General features: G+C 37.5%; 1 protein-coding gene across 3 annotated transcripts in view; it reads left to right on the top strand.

Annotated features, from left to right (window-relative positions):
- The window catches only part of FGD4 (FYVE, RhoGEF and PH domain containing 4), a 91,109-nt gene extending 81,714 nt beyond the window's left edge, over positions 1 to 9,395 (top strand). For all 3 annotated transcript variants that reach the window (XM_086755093.1, XM_086755094.1, XM_086755090.1), the window contains exons 15-17: positions 1,079 to 1,219; positions 2,860 to 3,000; positions 3,183 to 9,395. In XM_086755093.1, coding sequence (XP_086611219.1) covers positions 1,079 to 1,219; positions 2,860 to 3,000; positions 3,183 to 3,440 — 540 coding nt within the window. In that variant the 3' untranslated portion in view covers positions 3,441 to 9,395. The remainder of the gene's footprint in view (positions 1 to 1,078; positions 1,220 to 2,859; positions 3,001 to 3,182) is intronic.
- Positions 9,396 to 17,397: the final 8,002 nt, after the last annotated feature.

Below are 17,397 nucleotides of genomic sequence, written 5' to 3'. Positions count from 1 at the left end.
CTCTGAATTATTGATTATACAGTTGTCATCTGGGTTTTCTTTCTGGATCATTCTGTCTTAAAACTCCTCCATTAATCTTAAGATCACACCCTTCCTTTTCTTACCCTTTTTGTTAGACTCCTAACTACTTCCTTCTATTGTAGTTCTGTCAGATCTCCTTACGCTTTAATTTTAAAACATTTTTTTTTTCCTGGGAATTCATTTGGGTCAGTGATAGTGTTTTTCCAGCAGTGACTAATTGGGAATACTTAACTAGTATTCTCTAGAGATACTAGTTGAAGGTAGTGATCTAGATTAGTACTACAGAGCCTTAGTCCACAATAAAATTTTGTTCAGGTGTTTGAGTGATTGAAGCCTATTTGTCTACCTTTCTTTCTTGAAATAAGTGCACTCACACTTTTTGTGCAGGGCATCTCTTTCCCCTGAAAGAACACTTCTGTACAAAAATATTTCTAATGAAAGAACTTCTCTCAGATCTTCTTGCATTTCAATTTTCTGTATATATTTTGTGAAAAGACAAAAGACAGTGTGACATTGGCTTATGTATTCTCTGTATTCATTAACAGATCCTGAAACTGTAAATTTAATATTTCTCAGGTTAAAAGATTAACCATTTCTGATTTTATTAATTTTTTAATGATTAGAAGAGCATCTCAGATGTACGTTTCTGAGATTATATAGAAAACAAAATGGTAAGTATACCTTTCAAGTTGTCATCTAAAGACATCTTCCTGCAGCATGGTTTGCACTATATTGTGATTCTGTTCCTAACTTTAACTTGCAGATATAATTGTAAGCCTAACGTGATTTTATACAAAGTACAAAGTTCCCATGAAGTAGATAGTAAAAAGCACTTCCAGTTAAGAAGTGGTGGCACAAATTTGGAAAAATCATTATTTTCAATTAAGTTACTGTTGACCTAATAGCATCATAAAGCAATTATCTTTCTTGTTCTACATAAGTAAACAAAATACTACTAATTAGATATAGTAAGATTAATTTTAAATTAAATTCTGTTTCCATAAAGTTTAATAAATACTTACATTTTATATATTTCCTTATCTTTTCTGTTTCAAAGGTGGTTTGCTGGAAATGTTCTGATTATAAGGCACATCTCGAATATGACGGCAATAAATTGAACAAAGTCTGTAAGGACTGCTATCATGTTATAATTGGTTGTACAGACAGTGAAGAAAAGAAGAAGAAAGGCATATTGGAGGTATGTAGTCTAAAAATACTATATGTGCATAGTTGCAAACTACGTTTCGCCTCATCAGTAGGTAAAAAATGGTAGCATTCTTGCAGGGCTATTTTCTGTTTGAGAAATAAAAAGTATGTGGACCAAATTAATCTCATCCAATAGATTTTAGTTTTCACCATTCATCTTCCACAATTCTACTTCATTTCTTACAATGTTTTTTAAAGGGAGAATTATGAACTTCATCTTATTTACTTCTTTCCAGTTATATCAGTTAATGTGGTCAAACCTTACCTTTCCTTACAAATATTCCGTTTTCCTCTTCTGCACTTAAGCTATTGTAGCAGCAAAAACTACTGCTGCTACAATGATTCTTGAAAACATAATATACCCAAACTGAAAGAACTGGGGATGAAGCAGAGGGGAGTGGGGGAGAATTTTGCTGTTCGGGGTCTTGAGTACATAGATACTATTTTGATCAGTGTATACAATGTACCTTTAAGTTATCAAGTTGCTCTCAGCTTTTGACATTTAAAATTCAAGGTCTCAATCAGACAACAAAGACCTCTGTTTCTCTTATGATCAGGAGGAGAAATAGGCATCTTACAATTGCAATTAAACTTCACATTTCTTAAATCTCCCTTTATAGGCCCTTTTAAAATGCCTGACATACATTAGAGAAATATAATCCTAACTTTGTCAAGACATATTTATCTTGGGATGTAGTAGAGACTGTCTGACCCTTGAGCTAATTACCAACAGAAAAAGAAGACAAAAATAAGATACAGATTGTAATTCTATATACAGTTCGTAATCCATGTTGACTTGACTAAGCTCTCTTAAGTGAGAAAAGTAAAGAGCACAGGACTCCATAGCTTACCCTGTAGTTGAGAGACTGCTGTTTCTTGGCATGACGGCTTTTTTTAAGGCAGCTGAAGGAGCTACAGAGTCTCTTAGAAGTGTGTGTCTGCACGCTGGATCTTGTGACAATGGAGCTGTTGGTACCATGTTGCAGCATCCCAACAGCATCGCTACCAGGGGAGGAAAAAAACGGATGCAAGGAAATATTAACACACAATCATTTTGTGTTCTTGCTGTCTTCTCAGGATGACTATTTGACCCAAGTAGCATGTCAGTCTGTCTTCAGATTTTAAGCAATTCCCCGTATCTTTTCTTGAGGATTAGTGCTTCCATTCTTATGTTAGTCTTGGAAATGTGTTTGCATCTGATCCTGTCATAATATTTTGACTGCCAAAATAGAGTAGTTGTCATATTGGATAGTTAGTAGCACTTGCATGCCTAACATGATGTTAGCTTAGAAATAAGATGTTATAGATACTACGATACAGAGAAAGGCTAGCTGTGGTGGCAAAAAGAGATTCAGAGTCATCTAGAGGTATATAATCCAAAATTATTGATGAAAGAAGGAAAAGATTACACATTTGATGGGACAGTACACATTGTGATTGTATGTATGTGTTATATAAATATTCTCTGTAAATCCAGTCATTAATTACTGGGGTATTTGCTCAAGCTATTTTGCAGATGTTATCTAAGATTTTATATGAATGGTGATGTATTTCAGCTTTTCTGTTCTGTGTGGTTTTAGCCTTTCTTTAAGAAAGTTTATTTTCCTTTTTATGCTTTACACTGTCTCCTAGATTGAATCTGCAGAAGTCTCTGGAAATAGTGTCATATGTAGCTTTCTTCAGTACATGGAAAAATCAAAACCCTGGCAGAAAGCATGGTGTGTTATACCTAAACAGGAAGCTCTTGTGCTGTACATGTATGGTGCTCCACAGGTATGTACAGAGAAAATGAAAAAGATTTTAGTAATTATTGTCACTGACATCTGAGGAAGAGAAGCCAAATAGCTTGGGAATGGAGGAAGGATGCAAGTGTTTTTACCAACCTGTATAGTAAACGAGAGGTAGCGGGTAGATTAGTTGGCTGTTCTTAATTGAGGACTATTCCTTCTTCTTAGGATGTTAAAGCTCTGGCTACAATTCCACTTCTGGGCTATACAGTAGATGACACTCCAAGAAGTGCTGACCTCCCGCACAGCTTCAAACTGACCCAGTCTAAGTCTGTGCACAGCTTTGCTGCGGACAATGAGGAACTAAAACAGAAATGGCTGAAAGTTATCCATTTAGCTGTCAAAGGTGAGACGCCAGAATGTCAAAATGAACTGCAAGTGAATTCAGAAGAGCAACCTGAATCTTCTAAAACATGTGAATGCTGAAGCTCAAGAACACATGGTATTTTTAAAAGATTTCAATTGAATTTGTGGTTGACCTTTGTGTTAACCTTTGTTTGATCAATCAAGAAAAAAAAAAAAAAAAAAAAAAAAAGAAAGAAACTTCTTACTACCGTACACATCTTAGCACTTTATGTTTGGGAAAAATTCTGGTCTTTTTAGGGATCTTTTTCTTATATTTATGTTCTGTCAATAAAAGTGATGTACAGGTCAATTTCAGAGACTTTTTAAAAAAATGTGAATGCTATTAAAAATACTTATTAACTTTACTCTACTACTTGTTTGTTGTGATGCAAATTTTTTTTTGAAATCCAGTTGCTCTTCAGTTAACGTTTGCGACTTTAATTAAGAATGCAAATATTGAAACTTCCTACTCACATGTTAGGACTTGCAACAGGATAAAAGATATACCTCCACATTGCCAAAATAGATCTGTAGTTAAATATGCAGGGACAGTTTGGTTTAATGTATGTCGTTTATAGATTGAATTCCACAGATCTGTACATATGTTGTATTCACTTGTCTCTTTTTAATTAATGCAAATTGCTTTCACAGGTAAAGTTTTAAAGTTTCCATTTACCAAGGAAACAATCTAATGATTTTCAATCTAGAAATGAATATCTAAAATACGAGAAAACAATATATAATATATGTACAGTATTAAAAATGTACAATACTTGATTTTTGCTTTGATTTCATGATACTGAGTTCCTATTAGTGAATAATTTATTGAAAAAGCATGTTTCTATTTGAAATTAAACACAGTTCTAAATTAACAAATACTGTTCAGTGATTTGTTTTAATAGCTGACATTTAATGATCTTGATATTTTTACGCATTAAAAAAGTAGCAGTAATGTAAGTAGCATGCAATGGATGACTAAGTTCCAGTTGTGTTTAAAAGAGTAGTCGCTTTTCTTTGTGTCCTATCACTGTAACCTTTTAAGAGTGCAGTATTTCATTACTAAAATACAGAATGTGGTTTGGAAAAGCAACAGAATCTAGTAACCTTCTGGGAACGTGTACTTTTGCTATTATGGTTATTGGGAAAAAAGAACATTTTGAACTCAAGTCTTTTAATTTTTGCAGAAGATTAGATACTGTAACACTTATTTATGACAACAGTCTTCAAGGATTATTGTTGTAAAGTGGAGCCTGCTTCACATGAATCTAGTATGAGGTCTGCAAATCTCAAGTTGCATTAACTGACATTACTTGCCTTCTGCTTGTGGGAATAAGGACTCGTTGGCTTCACAGTATTAAGTCCCTTATGAACTTTCATTCTTATTAGGTTTTTGATACATAGAGGCAAATGACCTCCCTCAAATTTTTACTGTAACATCTTTGGATGAAATATGACAAATTCAGAGGTAGTGATTGACTATCAAGTAGACAGTTAAAATCATTGCCGTCTTTCCTTTTATGACCCCTCAAAGAAAAGAAAATATGTAACTTCTACAATCAGTTTGTCATAAGAACATTCAGGAGTCTTATTTCTCAATCTAACTGCAATCTGTATTTTAAATCATGTCAAGCTGTGGGCAGCTCAGGTTTAAGTCCAGTTCTGTTAGTAACATGAGAGCAGATTTAAATTGTTGATTTTTTATAATGAAATTTCCAAAGTATTCACTGAACTCCCACTGCCACTTTACTCTTTTTGCAACACTATAGGGGAAAAAAATAGTTATTTAGCATTTAACAAAGTATTATTAAAGTAACCTCTGTTTTTAGTGTTAAGCATACATCAGTACACAGTGTCTGTCATTCTCTGGTAAGAAGAACGTCATGCAACTTCATGCTAGTGGGCTGGATTTTGCTCTCGCCTGCACAAATCCAGAATCTACCATGGCCGTTAGACTTCAAAGCTTTAAACTAGTGTTAGTAATTATCAGGACGTGGCCTTGTAGGGTACTAACTGTACAACTGACTTTGTGCGTGTCAGTTCTGAATTATTCCTTGGGTGCTCCATGTGTCCAGGTTATTCTGCATGTAACCCTAGTATTACTTTTATCTGATCTGCAAGCTCTTCTGTAATTCTCTAAGAGATTTTTTAGTTACTTCTACTGTCAGTTATATTTATCTTTATTTATGAGCAGTTCAAGCCTGTTTTGATTCACGTTGGTAAGTATCATCAAATCTTTGTCTGGGTTTCCCTAGCTAGTACGTGTCGTCTTGTGTATACCTTGGTGCGGGATGAGGGAACATTCAGGTAAGCAAGAATGGCTAACTCTCCATGGCTAACTTTCTTTCATGGTCATCTCCTAAAAGTGGGTATGTTCTAAAAGAGCCTCAAGTGCAATTGTGGGATCTGGAGGATCATCTTACCACATCCTAATGTATCAAAACATTGTTTCCCTTGGTCAAGTTGTTGAGTGTAAGGGGAGAAGTTGCCTTAAAGGAGTATCCAGATAAGACTGATTGAGCTATTCTGAGAAGAATATGATGGTATGACTGTAATTATGCAAAAAATTATGTTTTCTAAGCTCCTGCAAACTTAATTCTGAGCCAAGTAAGAAGATCTATTCTAGCTAAATGATTAGGGAAATGATTAAAAGCAGCAATTTCTGGGCTGCATTATTCTTATGGTGATATTGAGTAGCTGAAGGTGCCTGACTGGTTTCAGCATCTCCCAGATTAATCCCTCCATTTGGGTATCAGCAGTTTTAAATTAAGTTAGCATTGAGAGTTACTTATTTGGATGTTAGCTCTCAGCTGTTAAAGTTTAGATAGCGTGGGATATTTTATTTGCCCTAGCAAAACCTGCTTCACATTCTCATAATCAATTGCCTGATTGGAATGGTTCTTTTCTGAGTCAGAAAGTCTTGTCGCTCAAATGTGTGGTTCTGTGTGTATTTTGTAGGAAAAGTATGTACCACCAGTATTAAAGGAGATCAGAAGATGGAGAATTTGCTTCTAGATTTAACCTTCCTAACTATTTTACTCCATTCTCCACAGAGAGGCCCCTTGACAGCACCCAAAACTTTAAACTTGATTAACTTTAGCTTTAAATTGTAAATTATGACTGCAGAAGAACAAATTTCAAAGTAGTAACTGCTGTGGCTTAAGTATCATGACCAAAGCAGTCAAATTAAAGCCATCATTCTAACAAGGTATAGGCTGTTCCTATTTCAGCTGTTAAATTATTTAAAAGATAAAAATAAAAAAGGAGGCATTAAATGTATTAGCATAAAGCTGTGTGTGTGAGGAATAAACTAGAACTGAGCATTCATTCATAGTACATGAACGTATGTGAATGGCTCTGCTGAATTATTTAAGCTTTGTGATTCTTGTGTTCAAGAAATGCTTGTTTCTCACTTTAAAAGTGATTCGTCTTCTGTGCAATGTCAAGCAGATCAAAAGTTATTTTGTGCTTTTTTTTTATCTGTGTTGAACCAGAACAATGGCTTAATTTTATCATGACATTTATCATACATTTCTCAAAAGAACCTAATGTTTTTCCCTTATCATGAGAAAACTGTGTATCATGAGATCTGCATGCCTGCACCATTCTTCATCATCCTCTAAAAATTGTTTCCTGGTATCAGGTACTCCTGCTTAGAGCTGCTGTAAAATCTATAGCATCTAGTACTGTACTTTCCAATCCATTTACACTAAGTAGTTTTGTTTATTCAAAAATGTGTTTAATTTTTGTGTGCAAAATGGATATTGAGAATACAACACATTCTTTTCTATTTGGAGTAGAATATTAAACCACTTTAAATGCATGTAATATATAGTGGCACCTTTTTATGGAAAAAACTCAAAGCGCTTTATAAATCTTCTCAAATACTCTTAATTCCTTTCATAGCAAAGAGGATTTTTATTCTTCATATTTTTAAATTATGGATGAAGCCAAGGCACTGATTAAATGTACAATAAATACGCTACCACCTGAGTAAATTTTAAATGAGGCTACAGAAGTATGCTCTAAAGAGTTCCAAGTGCAGTGAGGAGGGAAAAAAATAATACATATGTATATATAGAAGTAGGTGGGAAAGATGTGGAAACCCTTGACAGGTTCTTTAAGTTTTGTTGTTTTGTTGTGGTTTTTTTTTTTTTAAACCTTAAATAACCATATAGCTAGGATAAAAAGTAGTCAGATTTTCATTTCAAGACAAGATTAAATAAAATGGACAGAGGGTAGTGGTTCCTTATAGAATCATAAAAGGAAAGGCTTTCAGGAAAAAAAAATAAACATTCCATGTAGAAAATTCTAAGCAATAAAAAAAAAAAAAGAGCTTTCTCCATAAATCTGTTCAGAGATCTTTAGCTGATGTAAACTAGTATAGACCTGCTGGAGCTATTATACCTTCAGTGATTTAAATTCATGGAGAATCTGCCTTATATTATATATAAAGATGCTTGTGGAAAATCAAGATTTCACCAGTTTGAGAGCTGCTGACTTACTATGTCTCATCTGGAATCAAAGGGCTCAGCTGAACTTCAGATGGCTTTCAGTTGGAGATAATTGATGCAGGGGTGAATGTAAACAGCTGGAAATATATATATATATATATATAAATATATGATTGGAGAAATAATTTTGTGTCAGAATTTACTATCCTTAAAATAAATCCATTGGTGAAATGGGCATCATTCTTGGTCTGTGGTGTACTGTTATTTGCAATCTGAAATTAAATATACGCAGTTAAGTGGGTTTTTTTTTCTCTCCAGTCTGTGGCCCTATAGGTATGAGGAATTTACCTAGCTGGTTCTGACGCACGGGACTGTAGTGAAGTATGTTCCTTGGATAGGAGTTTTAATCTGCTAGTCAGATTGTTTCCTAAATCCTTTTCCTTTAACAGAACATAACATTAACTTAATGATTGTATATGTGTGTATATATACACATATGCATATCTGTGTGTGTGGCTATGTATATTTGTGTTTTTTTATATTGGAGACTATTATTCAGATGACCTGTTTTCAAGCAGTATTTTACAATCAAAAAATACACTGTGCTGCTTTCAAAATATAATTTATATTGACCATGTTGAGTATGCTTTTCAGAAGGAAAAAAAAATTGACAGAAGTAGATCTACTTTTTTGGCATGTTTACTATTTCAGCCGAATTAAAACAAAAAAACACCAAACACGCTAAAATCCGTAAGGCATTCCATCTACTTCCTTTAAAACCTCGTGACTGAGTTTCTTCCTAAACTCAACTATGGCATTTTGCTTTCACCCCTTCCTCTTCCTAGCACAAATGAATGTAAAACGTGGGTTTTCTCTACTAGAATCCTCAAGCAGATTTCTTTGAATAGAACATGCTTTCAGCCGCTGCATAATGCCAACCTACTTCAGTTTATAGTTCATCCTTGTAGATTCGTTAACTATTTATGGTTAAAACATTCAGAAAAGGGGGAACTATGTCAAAGCATTCTTGCATGTATGTGCCCTAGTATTTTTAAAAAAGAAGACAAATTTGTTGCAGATAGGGAACAGCTTGCGATAGAAGTATTTTTTATTTCTATTAGCATGTTTTCTATTCTGCAGCCCTCAAGGCAGATTAATACATTAATTTTAGTGGGAGCTGGATCAGCTGTAATGCTTACATCAGAATTATAGGCTGTACATGTTATTTCCCCTTCATTATGGAAACATGTCTGGTTTTCATTGTGAAAACACTTAAAAAAAAAAAAAAACAACTGATATTTGGAAGAGGTGTAAATTTGTTCTGGTTTTGCAATAAAATGAAGAATATTACAAAGGTGAAATATAAATGCTGTTGTAAGTTGTGCAAATGTAAGTGGTTATTTTTATGGTCAAGAAATATATGAATGTAAAAAAAATTGCAGATATTGTATATATTTTCTGTAATATATGTATATTTGGTGATAAAGTGGGTGGAGAATTGTAAAAATTAAGCACTTTAATTCCTGTTGAGTACTTAAAAAGAAAAGAAATTTGTATCCTGTAAAATAAAACATCATTAAATAAGTACTGCTGGTTGACTATTTTTTTTTTTCCACCTGCTGTTTACTGATTAAATTTTTAAACTGTGTTTCCAATTGTGTGTGTGACTGTAAGGACCGATCTGTTTTGGAACAGCGGTATCTAATTTGCTGAAGTGCTGGCTACTCACAAGTACTGCTAAGGAGGTGGGAGATACATTTTGAAGGGCTGTATATAATGCTATGACATCTTAGATTGGGAAGATAAAAGATGTGGTCTCTGCAATCCTTCATAGTTTAGATCCAGATTTCTATAATGGGAGTAATAATGTTTTCTCATGTGACCAGGATGTTATGGGAGTAATTTATGGGCTTCTACATTCCCACCCCCATAGAAAAGTGCAGAAAGGAAGGAACGTGTTCAGCGTAGCCCCGTGTCTTTTTTATGATACTCAAGCACTGCTCTGAACAAAAGGATGAAACAAAACATTGAGCAGATGCTTGGTTGTAATCTCTTGTGCGGGGAATTAAAGTGGTGCTGCAAAGCAAAAATGCTCAGGTAATTAGCTGGATCATGATCTTAAGCATAGGCAACTTTGATTCTTTAAATTCATTCGCTAGCTAAGCACATATTCAATTTATGGAAGTGCCACTTAAACTGCAGCTACTCCTTTTCTAAGTGTCCTGTAACAGACAGAACCACTTGCAATTGCATCCAATTTCCATCATCCGTACACATTAAACCTGTTTTGAGTGCATCTGATTTTTTCTTGGTATTCTTCCACAGGTGGGCACAACGTTGCAGAAAAGACTTACCCCAAAATAGAGAGAGGAAAAATTACTGTATTACTTGTTAGTTCCTGTCTGGAAGGACTTGCATACAATGATTTTTTTTTTAGTTTCTACTTTTTCTTCTCTTTGGAAACACAGTAAACAAATTAGTATTTGATATAAGTACTGATGAATCACAGAAAGTAATGCTTCTGTCTCCACTTAACATAATTTTTTCCCACTAATTTTTCTGATTCTTTTTTTCCCCTGTGATTAACTCTCTTCCAAAACCATTATTTTCCTCATTAAACACAATGCAATGCTGTCTATGTGGAGGCAAAAATACCAGAATTTACCCTAAAATGTACTTTAATAAGAAAATACAATTATAAAATTCAAACTACAGGAAGTCCGTAATCACAGCTCCTACTTAATTCATTTTTATCAGCAGGCTTAATAAGCACTGATATTCCTACTGGGTAACAAGTTGTCCGGGAGCCCATCAAGTACAGGGCTGGTAAGCAAGTCATAAGCGTCATCTCCTGTGGCTCTCCCTGAGAGCCTGACTAATGCTGCCCCGTTACCACAGAATTGTTCCTGGCATTGTGTGACCTTCCTGACGGGAGAGAATCGGCATGTCTGCCTTTGGCAAACGCAACGCTTGGAGCTTGTTTGCTTTAAAGAAATTGCTCTGGAGGGTCCTGTGGTGTCTCTAATGAACAAGCAGAGGGATCCTTATGATTGCAACCATTTGGTCTTGGAGCCACTTACCCTCTGCCTCCTTGGCCCTGTGCACTAGGCAGCTATGTCAATATTAAGCCTCATCAGACCTGGTTCATGTGGTAAATTAGGACAGACTCAGCTGAGTTAATTTGCTTGAGGTCTGCCCCATGTCTATCTTGCTAGTTTCTGTCTCAAAAACGTAATACTCTGGTGTCATGAGCAGGGTGTGCTACCTGCTTTTTATCTCAAACTTATATTTCTTTGTGTTCAGAATATTTTTCAAATTACTTTCCCTGATTTAATGTCAGTTACCAAGAATCCATCACATAGTCAGGTAGTTTTCCAATTGTTTGCTACACTTTCTGTAGTTGTTCTTTTCTTTTTTTTTCTTTTTTTTTTTTTTCCTTTTTTTTTAATGACTCATCACTATTCAGAATTTGCATAGCCTCCAACCATCAGGATCTTATCAAGAGGATTCCTTAAGAATTTGAATCACCAAATCTCAATATATTTTTGTTTGCTAATTCAAGGAAATCTCTGCCATCAGAAGCATCTTCTTATGGAATAGAGCCTTAGTTAAGAATCTAGGGTAAGACTTAGTGGGTTGCTGATGGATTTCTAGATCCCAAAACTTCACATGAGTTTTACTGATTACCACCCTACTTAACTTGAAGATTCGAGAGGTTTCTAGATTTGGCTTATGCATTCGTAATAGTAAAATAGCCCATGATTCCAGAAACAGAAATTGTCTTGGGAGCAGAACTCAGGATTACCCTCTTCCTCTTCAGCCTCTCGTAGCCTCATGTTCTCTTCTGCTCTTCCCACTGCTGTCTTGGAGCCAGGCAGTCGAAGCACTCTTGCATGGGGAACACGTGGAAATGAACTCTCTCTTGAGTCCACTGGACGCTGAACTTGCATCCCTGATTTCATGAGCTTGTGTTCTAAAGTAAGGCCAGATGGCTTTGCTCTCTTTTGAACACATTTTAACATAGTATGCCCAAATCATTTTTCCAAACTCTAGGTAAGGATCCTTGCTTCAGGGAAATGGGTTTTGAACTCTGATTGCTACCAAATAGAGGAGCCTTCCCACAGTGTGAAATTAAATGAATGACCCTATGATGGAAGAAGATAAGATTTCAACCGTAATTCTGTTTAGACCTATTGCCTGGCTATGTAGAACTATCTGCTTTGCCTGTTCTGCCTTAACTCGCATGTTTCTTGGCTTGCAAAAGGGAATCCAAATCTTACAGCTCAAAGCTTTGGTAGCGGTCTTCTCAAGGGGGCCTACAAGAAAGATGGGGAGAGGCTGTTTAGTAGGGCCTGTTGCAATAAGACAAGGAGTAACGGTTTTAAAATAGTGGGGGGTAGATTTAGATTGGAAATTAGGAAAAAATTTTTCACAATGCGAGTTATAGAACACTGGAACAGGTTGCCCAGAGAGGTGGTGGATGCCCCATCCCTGGAAACGTTCAAGGCCAGGCTGGATGAGGCTCTGAGCAATCTGATCTAGTCGGGGATGTCCCTGCTCTTTGCAGGGGGGTTGGACTAGATGACCTTTGAAGGTCCCTTCCAACCCTAACCATTCTATGATTCTATGATTTGGGACGCAGCTAGACCTACCCTACCTACGTTGTATTTTGGAATTTGATTTCAGACTAGCATTAAACTGGTCTAATTAACTGAATGCACTTTGGTGGCTGAAGTGCATCTTGCAGTTCTGTTTCACATGAAAAGACTTGCATCCACGCGCTTCAAGACAACTCTGTGATGCTAAGCAAAGCATGGTGGGTAAGACACCAAGTGCCCACTCCAGAACTGCAACCCTGACCTGAACTAAAAAGCTTAAGACAGATACACTTGAAGTATCCATTAGTCTTATATGCAGGCTGTGATGTTGTAAATCACATATGCTCGATTTTTATGTTTTCAAACTTAAAATTGTGCCAATCATAATATAAGCATGCACAAGAAAACATGTATTATAAAAATTAGAAATGCTCCTCTTGGCATACTATTTTATCTTTAAAAGACTACAGGAAATAGCCAGATTTAAAATACTAGATCCAGAAGCAGATGCAAGGGGTAGGGAGTGCTGTTGTTGCTGTACAGCAATACAGAACGATACAGATATTATTTTAATCTCCAGCCAAACCTTTTACTGCTATTGGCCTTGTCAGAAATGCTAATGTCTTACAAACACTTACGAGAGCGCTCGGGCTTTGTTACTAGTTTATGAACTTTGACTGTTGTGCTTGCCCTGCGGCTCTTACCCTCTGTGCCCTGCCCCTCCCTTAATCTGAAACCTGCTTTCAGTTCTGCAAGCGTGTTTTATGAGAAGTTGTGTGACACCTCAAACATGCAATGGATTTACATAAACGACTGCCCTGGGGAACTCTCAGTTGTTTAGCAAAGTTGTCCAGCAAAGTTGCATCTCAGCCCCAGGATTATTTTGTTTTGTCAGAGACTAGGTGTCAGCACAGGTCACACGTAACGTGGGGATTCCTACCAGCACTGTGACCTTCTTGCAGCCGGCTGAAGTATGTAGGAGAGCTCGCTTTGCCAATTCAGCAGAACCCCTGGACTATGGATTTGAAACCTCTGATTTCTGTTTGTTCCGGAAAAAAGAGCAAGGTTTAGAATCTGCCAGCTTGGGAGATCTGTGTAGAACATCCAAACGAAGGGTCATTCTGTCAAGGGATTTCAGGAATTCATTTATCTCGGCTTCTAACGCTGTTTGCTGCGCAGATGCCTGGTGTAAGTGCTATGAGAAAGTGTTAAAGTTACATCTGTGCTGCGGTTGCTCTGGACAATACCAAAACACCCTTCAATTTGGCTTCACGTAAGAATCAGGCTCTGCCAGACCCATATAATCACTGTATTGTATGGTTCCAAAAGGTGACGTTACCAAGGAATAATTTACAGAAGTATTTTGCCAGTAGTGTTTGTGCAGCACAAAGCAGTATGACTATGTATGCAGTGCAAATGCAACATTACATACTTCATACGTTTCAGTATGGAAGTCAAATATTTCTTTCCCTAGACAAATAGGATGGCAAGGAATATGCTTTACTGAGGCACTAGTTTCTGGTCTCCTTGTTTGGCATAAATTAATTAAATGGCAAATTACTTGTCCACCACTGTGAGTATGTCCACGTAAAGAGATTCCAGCTGTCAGCGCAAAAATGGAAGCAGATGATGACGCAAAACTATAAAGAAATTCATATCATGGGGAAGAAAGACTGGAAATTTTGTTTTCCAAACTTCAAACATAAAACCAAGGAGGCTTACCATGAAATTAGAAGATGACAAATTTAAAACTGACACCAAATTGATTTTTTTCACTATGCATAATTAGATCATGAAATTTACTGTCACAGGATGTCACTGGAGCCAAGAATTTAGCATGATGGGACAAAACCCCTATTATATGGTAAATAAAACAATCTAGTTTCCAGTAACATAAAATGGAAGAAATATTGAACTGTCTACTTCAGATCTTACAGCAATATCAACATTATTCAATACACAGTTTTGGAAACAGGAGACCTTATTACAGCGTTTTTATATTTTCCCCAGAGAGCTGACGCTGGACGAGTCTCAGAGATGACATTCTGTGGCAGATTGATATCAGGTCAGAGTCATTGTTTTCTCATGTCAATTAACTTTTAGTAAACAACCAGTCTGACTACTACTGCCTTTTATCAGGTCTTTGAGTTTCTTGCTCAATACAATGTAAGTCAGCTATGGAAAGTCAGAGTTAAAGCTGCAGATGACCACTGCTTGTTAAAATGTTGATTGCTCCGGCACAGTCCTCAGCTGGGCGGAGTAAAGTTCTGGATTTCGTAAGCTGGTGCAGGACATGACACTTCTTAGCAGAGGCATTTCTGGCTGACACTTTTTAGCTAGAAATGTTCAATGTGTTAAACTTAACATTCTGAAGTTTCCTAGTCTTAGTGTCCTCTTTAGTACTTTCTTCTTGCTTCCCTTCATTAATTCACTTCCTCCATCTGTGCTATGCTTCTCCATTTGGGTATCTTGCCGTTGATAGGCCTTTCAACATCTCTGCTGGGCAGCATAAGTTATCTCAGCTTGGTTCAGCAACTGATATTTTCTCTGTATGCTTCTTGAAATATTATACTGATAAAATTCTAAGAATAGCCATACTGGGACAGACTAAAGGGCAAGCACACACAGCGCTTCTGGAGATACTTTAACAGCTTCAAATCATTGTCAGCTCAGACACATCCAGAGCTAGATTTGACCCCTACATAGCTATTTATTTACCTGCAGTACTTTTATCTTTCTTAAACTTGGCCAAACACCATCTGAATCCATTTAAACGTTTGCTGTCTACAACATCCTTTGGCAAGGAGCTGAACAACCCACCCATGAGGGGCTACTATCTTTATTTTGTTCCGACCTGGCTCCTCCTAGTTTCATTAGATGCTCCCAAAATACTTGTATTCGAAGAGAGAGTAAACAAAACCGATGGTCTTTGACCAACTCAAGGCTGCTAATGATTACACAGACCTCTAATCCTCCCTACTCCTTGCCGTTTCTTTAGTAGAGTGAAGACTCCTAGCTTACTTATTCTTAGCTGGTCTTTATATTGAAGCTGTTCCACACCTGTCATCACCCTTGTTGTCCCTCTCTGACCCTTTTGCAGTTCTACATTCTTTGCAAGATGTCCCACTTCTGGTCTAAATTAAAATACAAAACAGGTTGCACTTGCTCTATTTCACAGTGGTGTCCACGAGGTCCTACAGCAAAATGGAAGTGGCAGGAGGAAAAAGAGTCGCAGAGAGGAATAAGCTGGTGTTATCGACCTACTTTGGGTGCTAACAGCGTCTATTCCAGTGCAATAGGGATGCTTTTTTTTCCCCCTTTTCTTTCTTTTCATTAGACAGGGAACAGAAAACCCTTTAGAAAGAGTATTTGCTGTGTCAGGTGTACAATGCGGGGAAAATTTGCTTTTGTCCTGGAAGCAGGAGAGGCAGATGCCAAACGACATCCTGATATTAATGACCTCTGGGAGCAATCTGCTCCAGCATACTGAAAGCTAATGGGTGAAACTGCTAGATAATCATGCCTGCATGGCTATGACAAGAATCCCTCACCAGCAGGTCATTGAGAACCTTCTTCACAAAGTTTTACACATGTTAACTCTTACTTTCTGTGCTGAATACACTAATTTTTGGGTGTTTCAATTTGCTTAGCCATTTTTATGCTTTCATCACAAAACACTAGCCCTCTGACAAGCAGTGTGGAATTTCCTGGGTAAGAATGAGAAGCTCAGTTGTAAACTGATATAGGTAAGAATGTATTTCCTTTGTGTGTTCTTTCCTTCAACATTTGAGGGTTTCGAGACATGAAGATGGGAAAAGACTAATTTGTATAGCATAACCATATAAATTCTAATGCCATCCAGAACCTGAAATTTTCGGAAGCATTTTTACTCTGTTGACTTACAAGAAAGGACAAAGCCAGAATTCAGTTCAGTGATAGCATATTCATAATTTATCTTTGAGAAAGTGCACTCAAGGGAAACACATTTAAACATCAGACAGCTTATTTGTTGTGATCTCACATCACAAGCCATCCTCTGGTTTAATTCTATCTTTTTGAATAATGCAGCTGAGTATTAGATCTCACACAGTTTCCTGCTTCCCAAGCCCTGACAGACACCTCACTCACCCCTACTGTTATGCATCTGAGTTAGAAAAGGTCAGATGCCGAGATTAGCTGAGTCACAGGAAAAAAAAATCCACAAAAGAGCAAACAGAATAAATACAGCTGTTTTAAATATGTCAATTGTAATCCTCAAGATGTGAACAGAAATGGGAGAGTATTATTTTTGATGCACAGTTTGTAGGACTGGATCTTTTCAGGTTCTTCTCTCCCCCTGAAGAGACCTCTATAATGCTCCCTCAGGCCGCCTCCAGCAGTGATATTTTCCTGCTCTGTTGGCATTGTGACACCAGATGCTGACAAGGTCTAGCAGTTTGCCATTCGGCACCTTTCCTTGAGGTATCCAGGCAGCAGCGACACCACACCTGGTGAAGCATCGGTGAGGGCAGCGGGAACACATGTTTGGTTGTTTCCTCCTTTTCAAGGGTTTTCAAAACACAATGCTTGGAATAAATGTTGCTGCTCCACAATGTTTGCTAAAAACTACCTCCAGCATCCGGAGATGAGGCCTGCAACCCATATGGGCCGCCTGTGGGGCCTCAACTTGGGGGGCTGCGCCACTGCTGGTGATCCCTGCAGTGGTTCAGCTTCATCGTACCAAAAGATAGGATAAAACCTGGGAAGAGCTTCTAATACAAGACCACAGCAGCCTACGCCGCCTGATCTTCAAACAGAAACCCTGCTGTCACACGGCGGCGGTTGACAGGCCCCAACGGCAGCTGCCGCCTTAGGTGGCGCCCCCGCGCGGCCTCCTCCCTCCTCCTTGCACTACAACTCCCATGATGCCCGGCGGCAGGGCTGCTCCCGGCTGGCGCGCACAGCCCGCTGGGGGCCGCGCCGTGCGCGGGGGCCGGCGCCAATGGCGGC

The sequence above is a fragment of the Chlamydotis macqueenii genome, chromosome 1 (assembly GCF_036417535.1).
Source record: "Chlamydotis macqueenii isolate bChlMac1 chromosome 1, bChlMac1.mat, whole genome shotgun sequence".
Lineage (NCBI taxonomy): Eukaryota > Metazoa > Chordata > Aves > Otidiformes > Otididae > Chlamydotis > Chlamydotis macqueenii.
The sequence above is the reverse complement of the archived record's forward strand: the minus strand, read 5'-3'. Positions and strand labels throughout refer to the sequence as shown.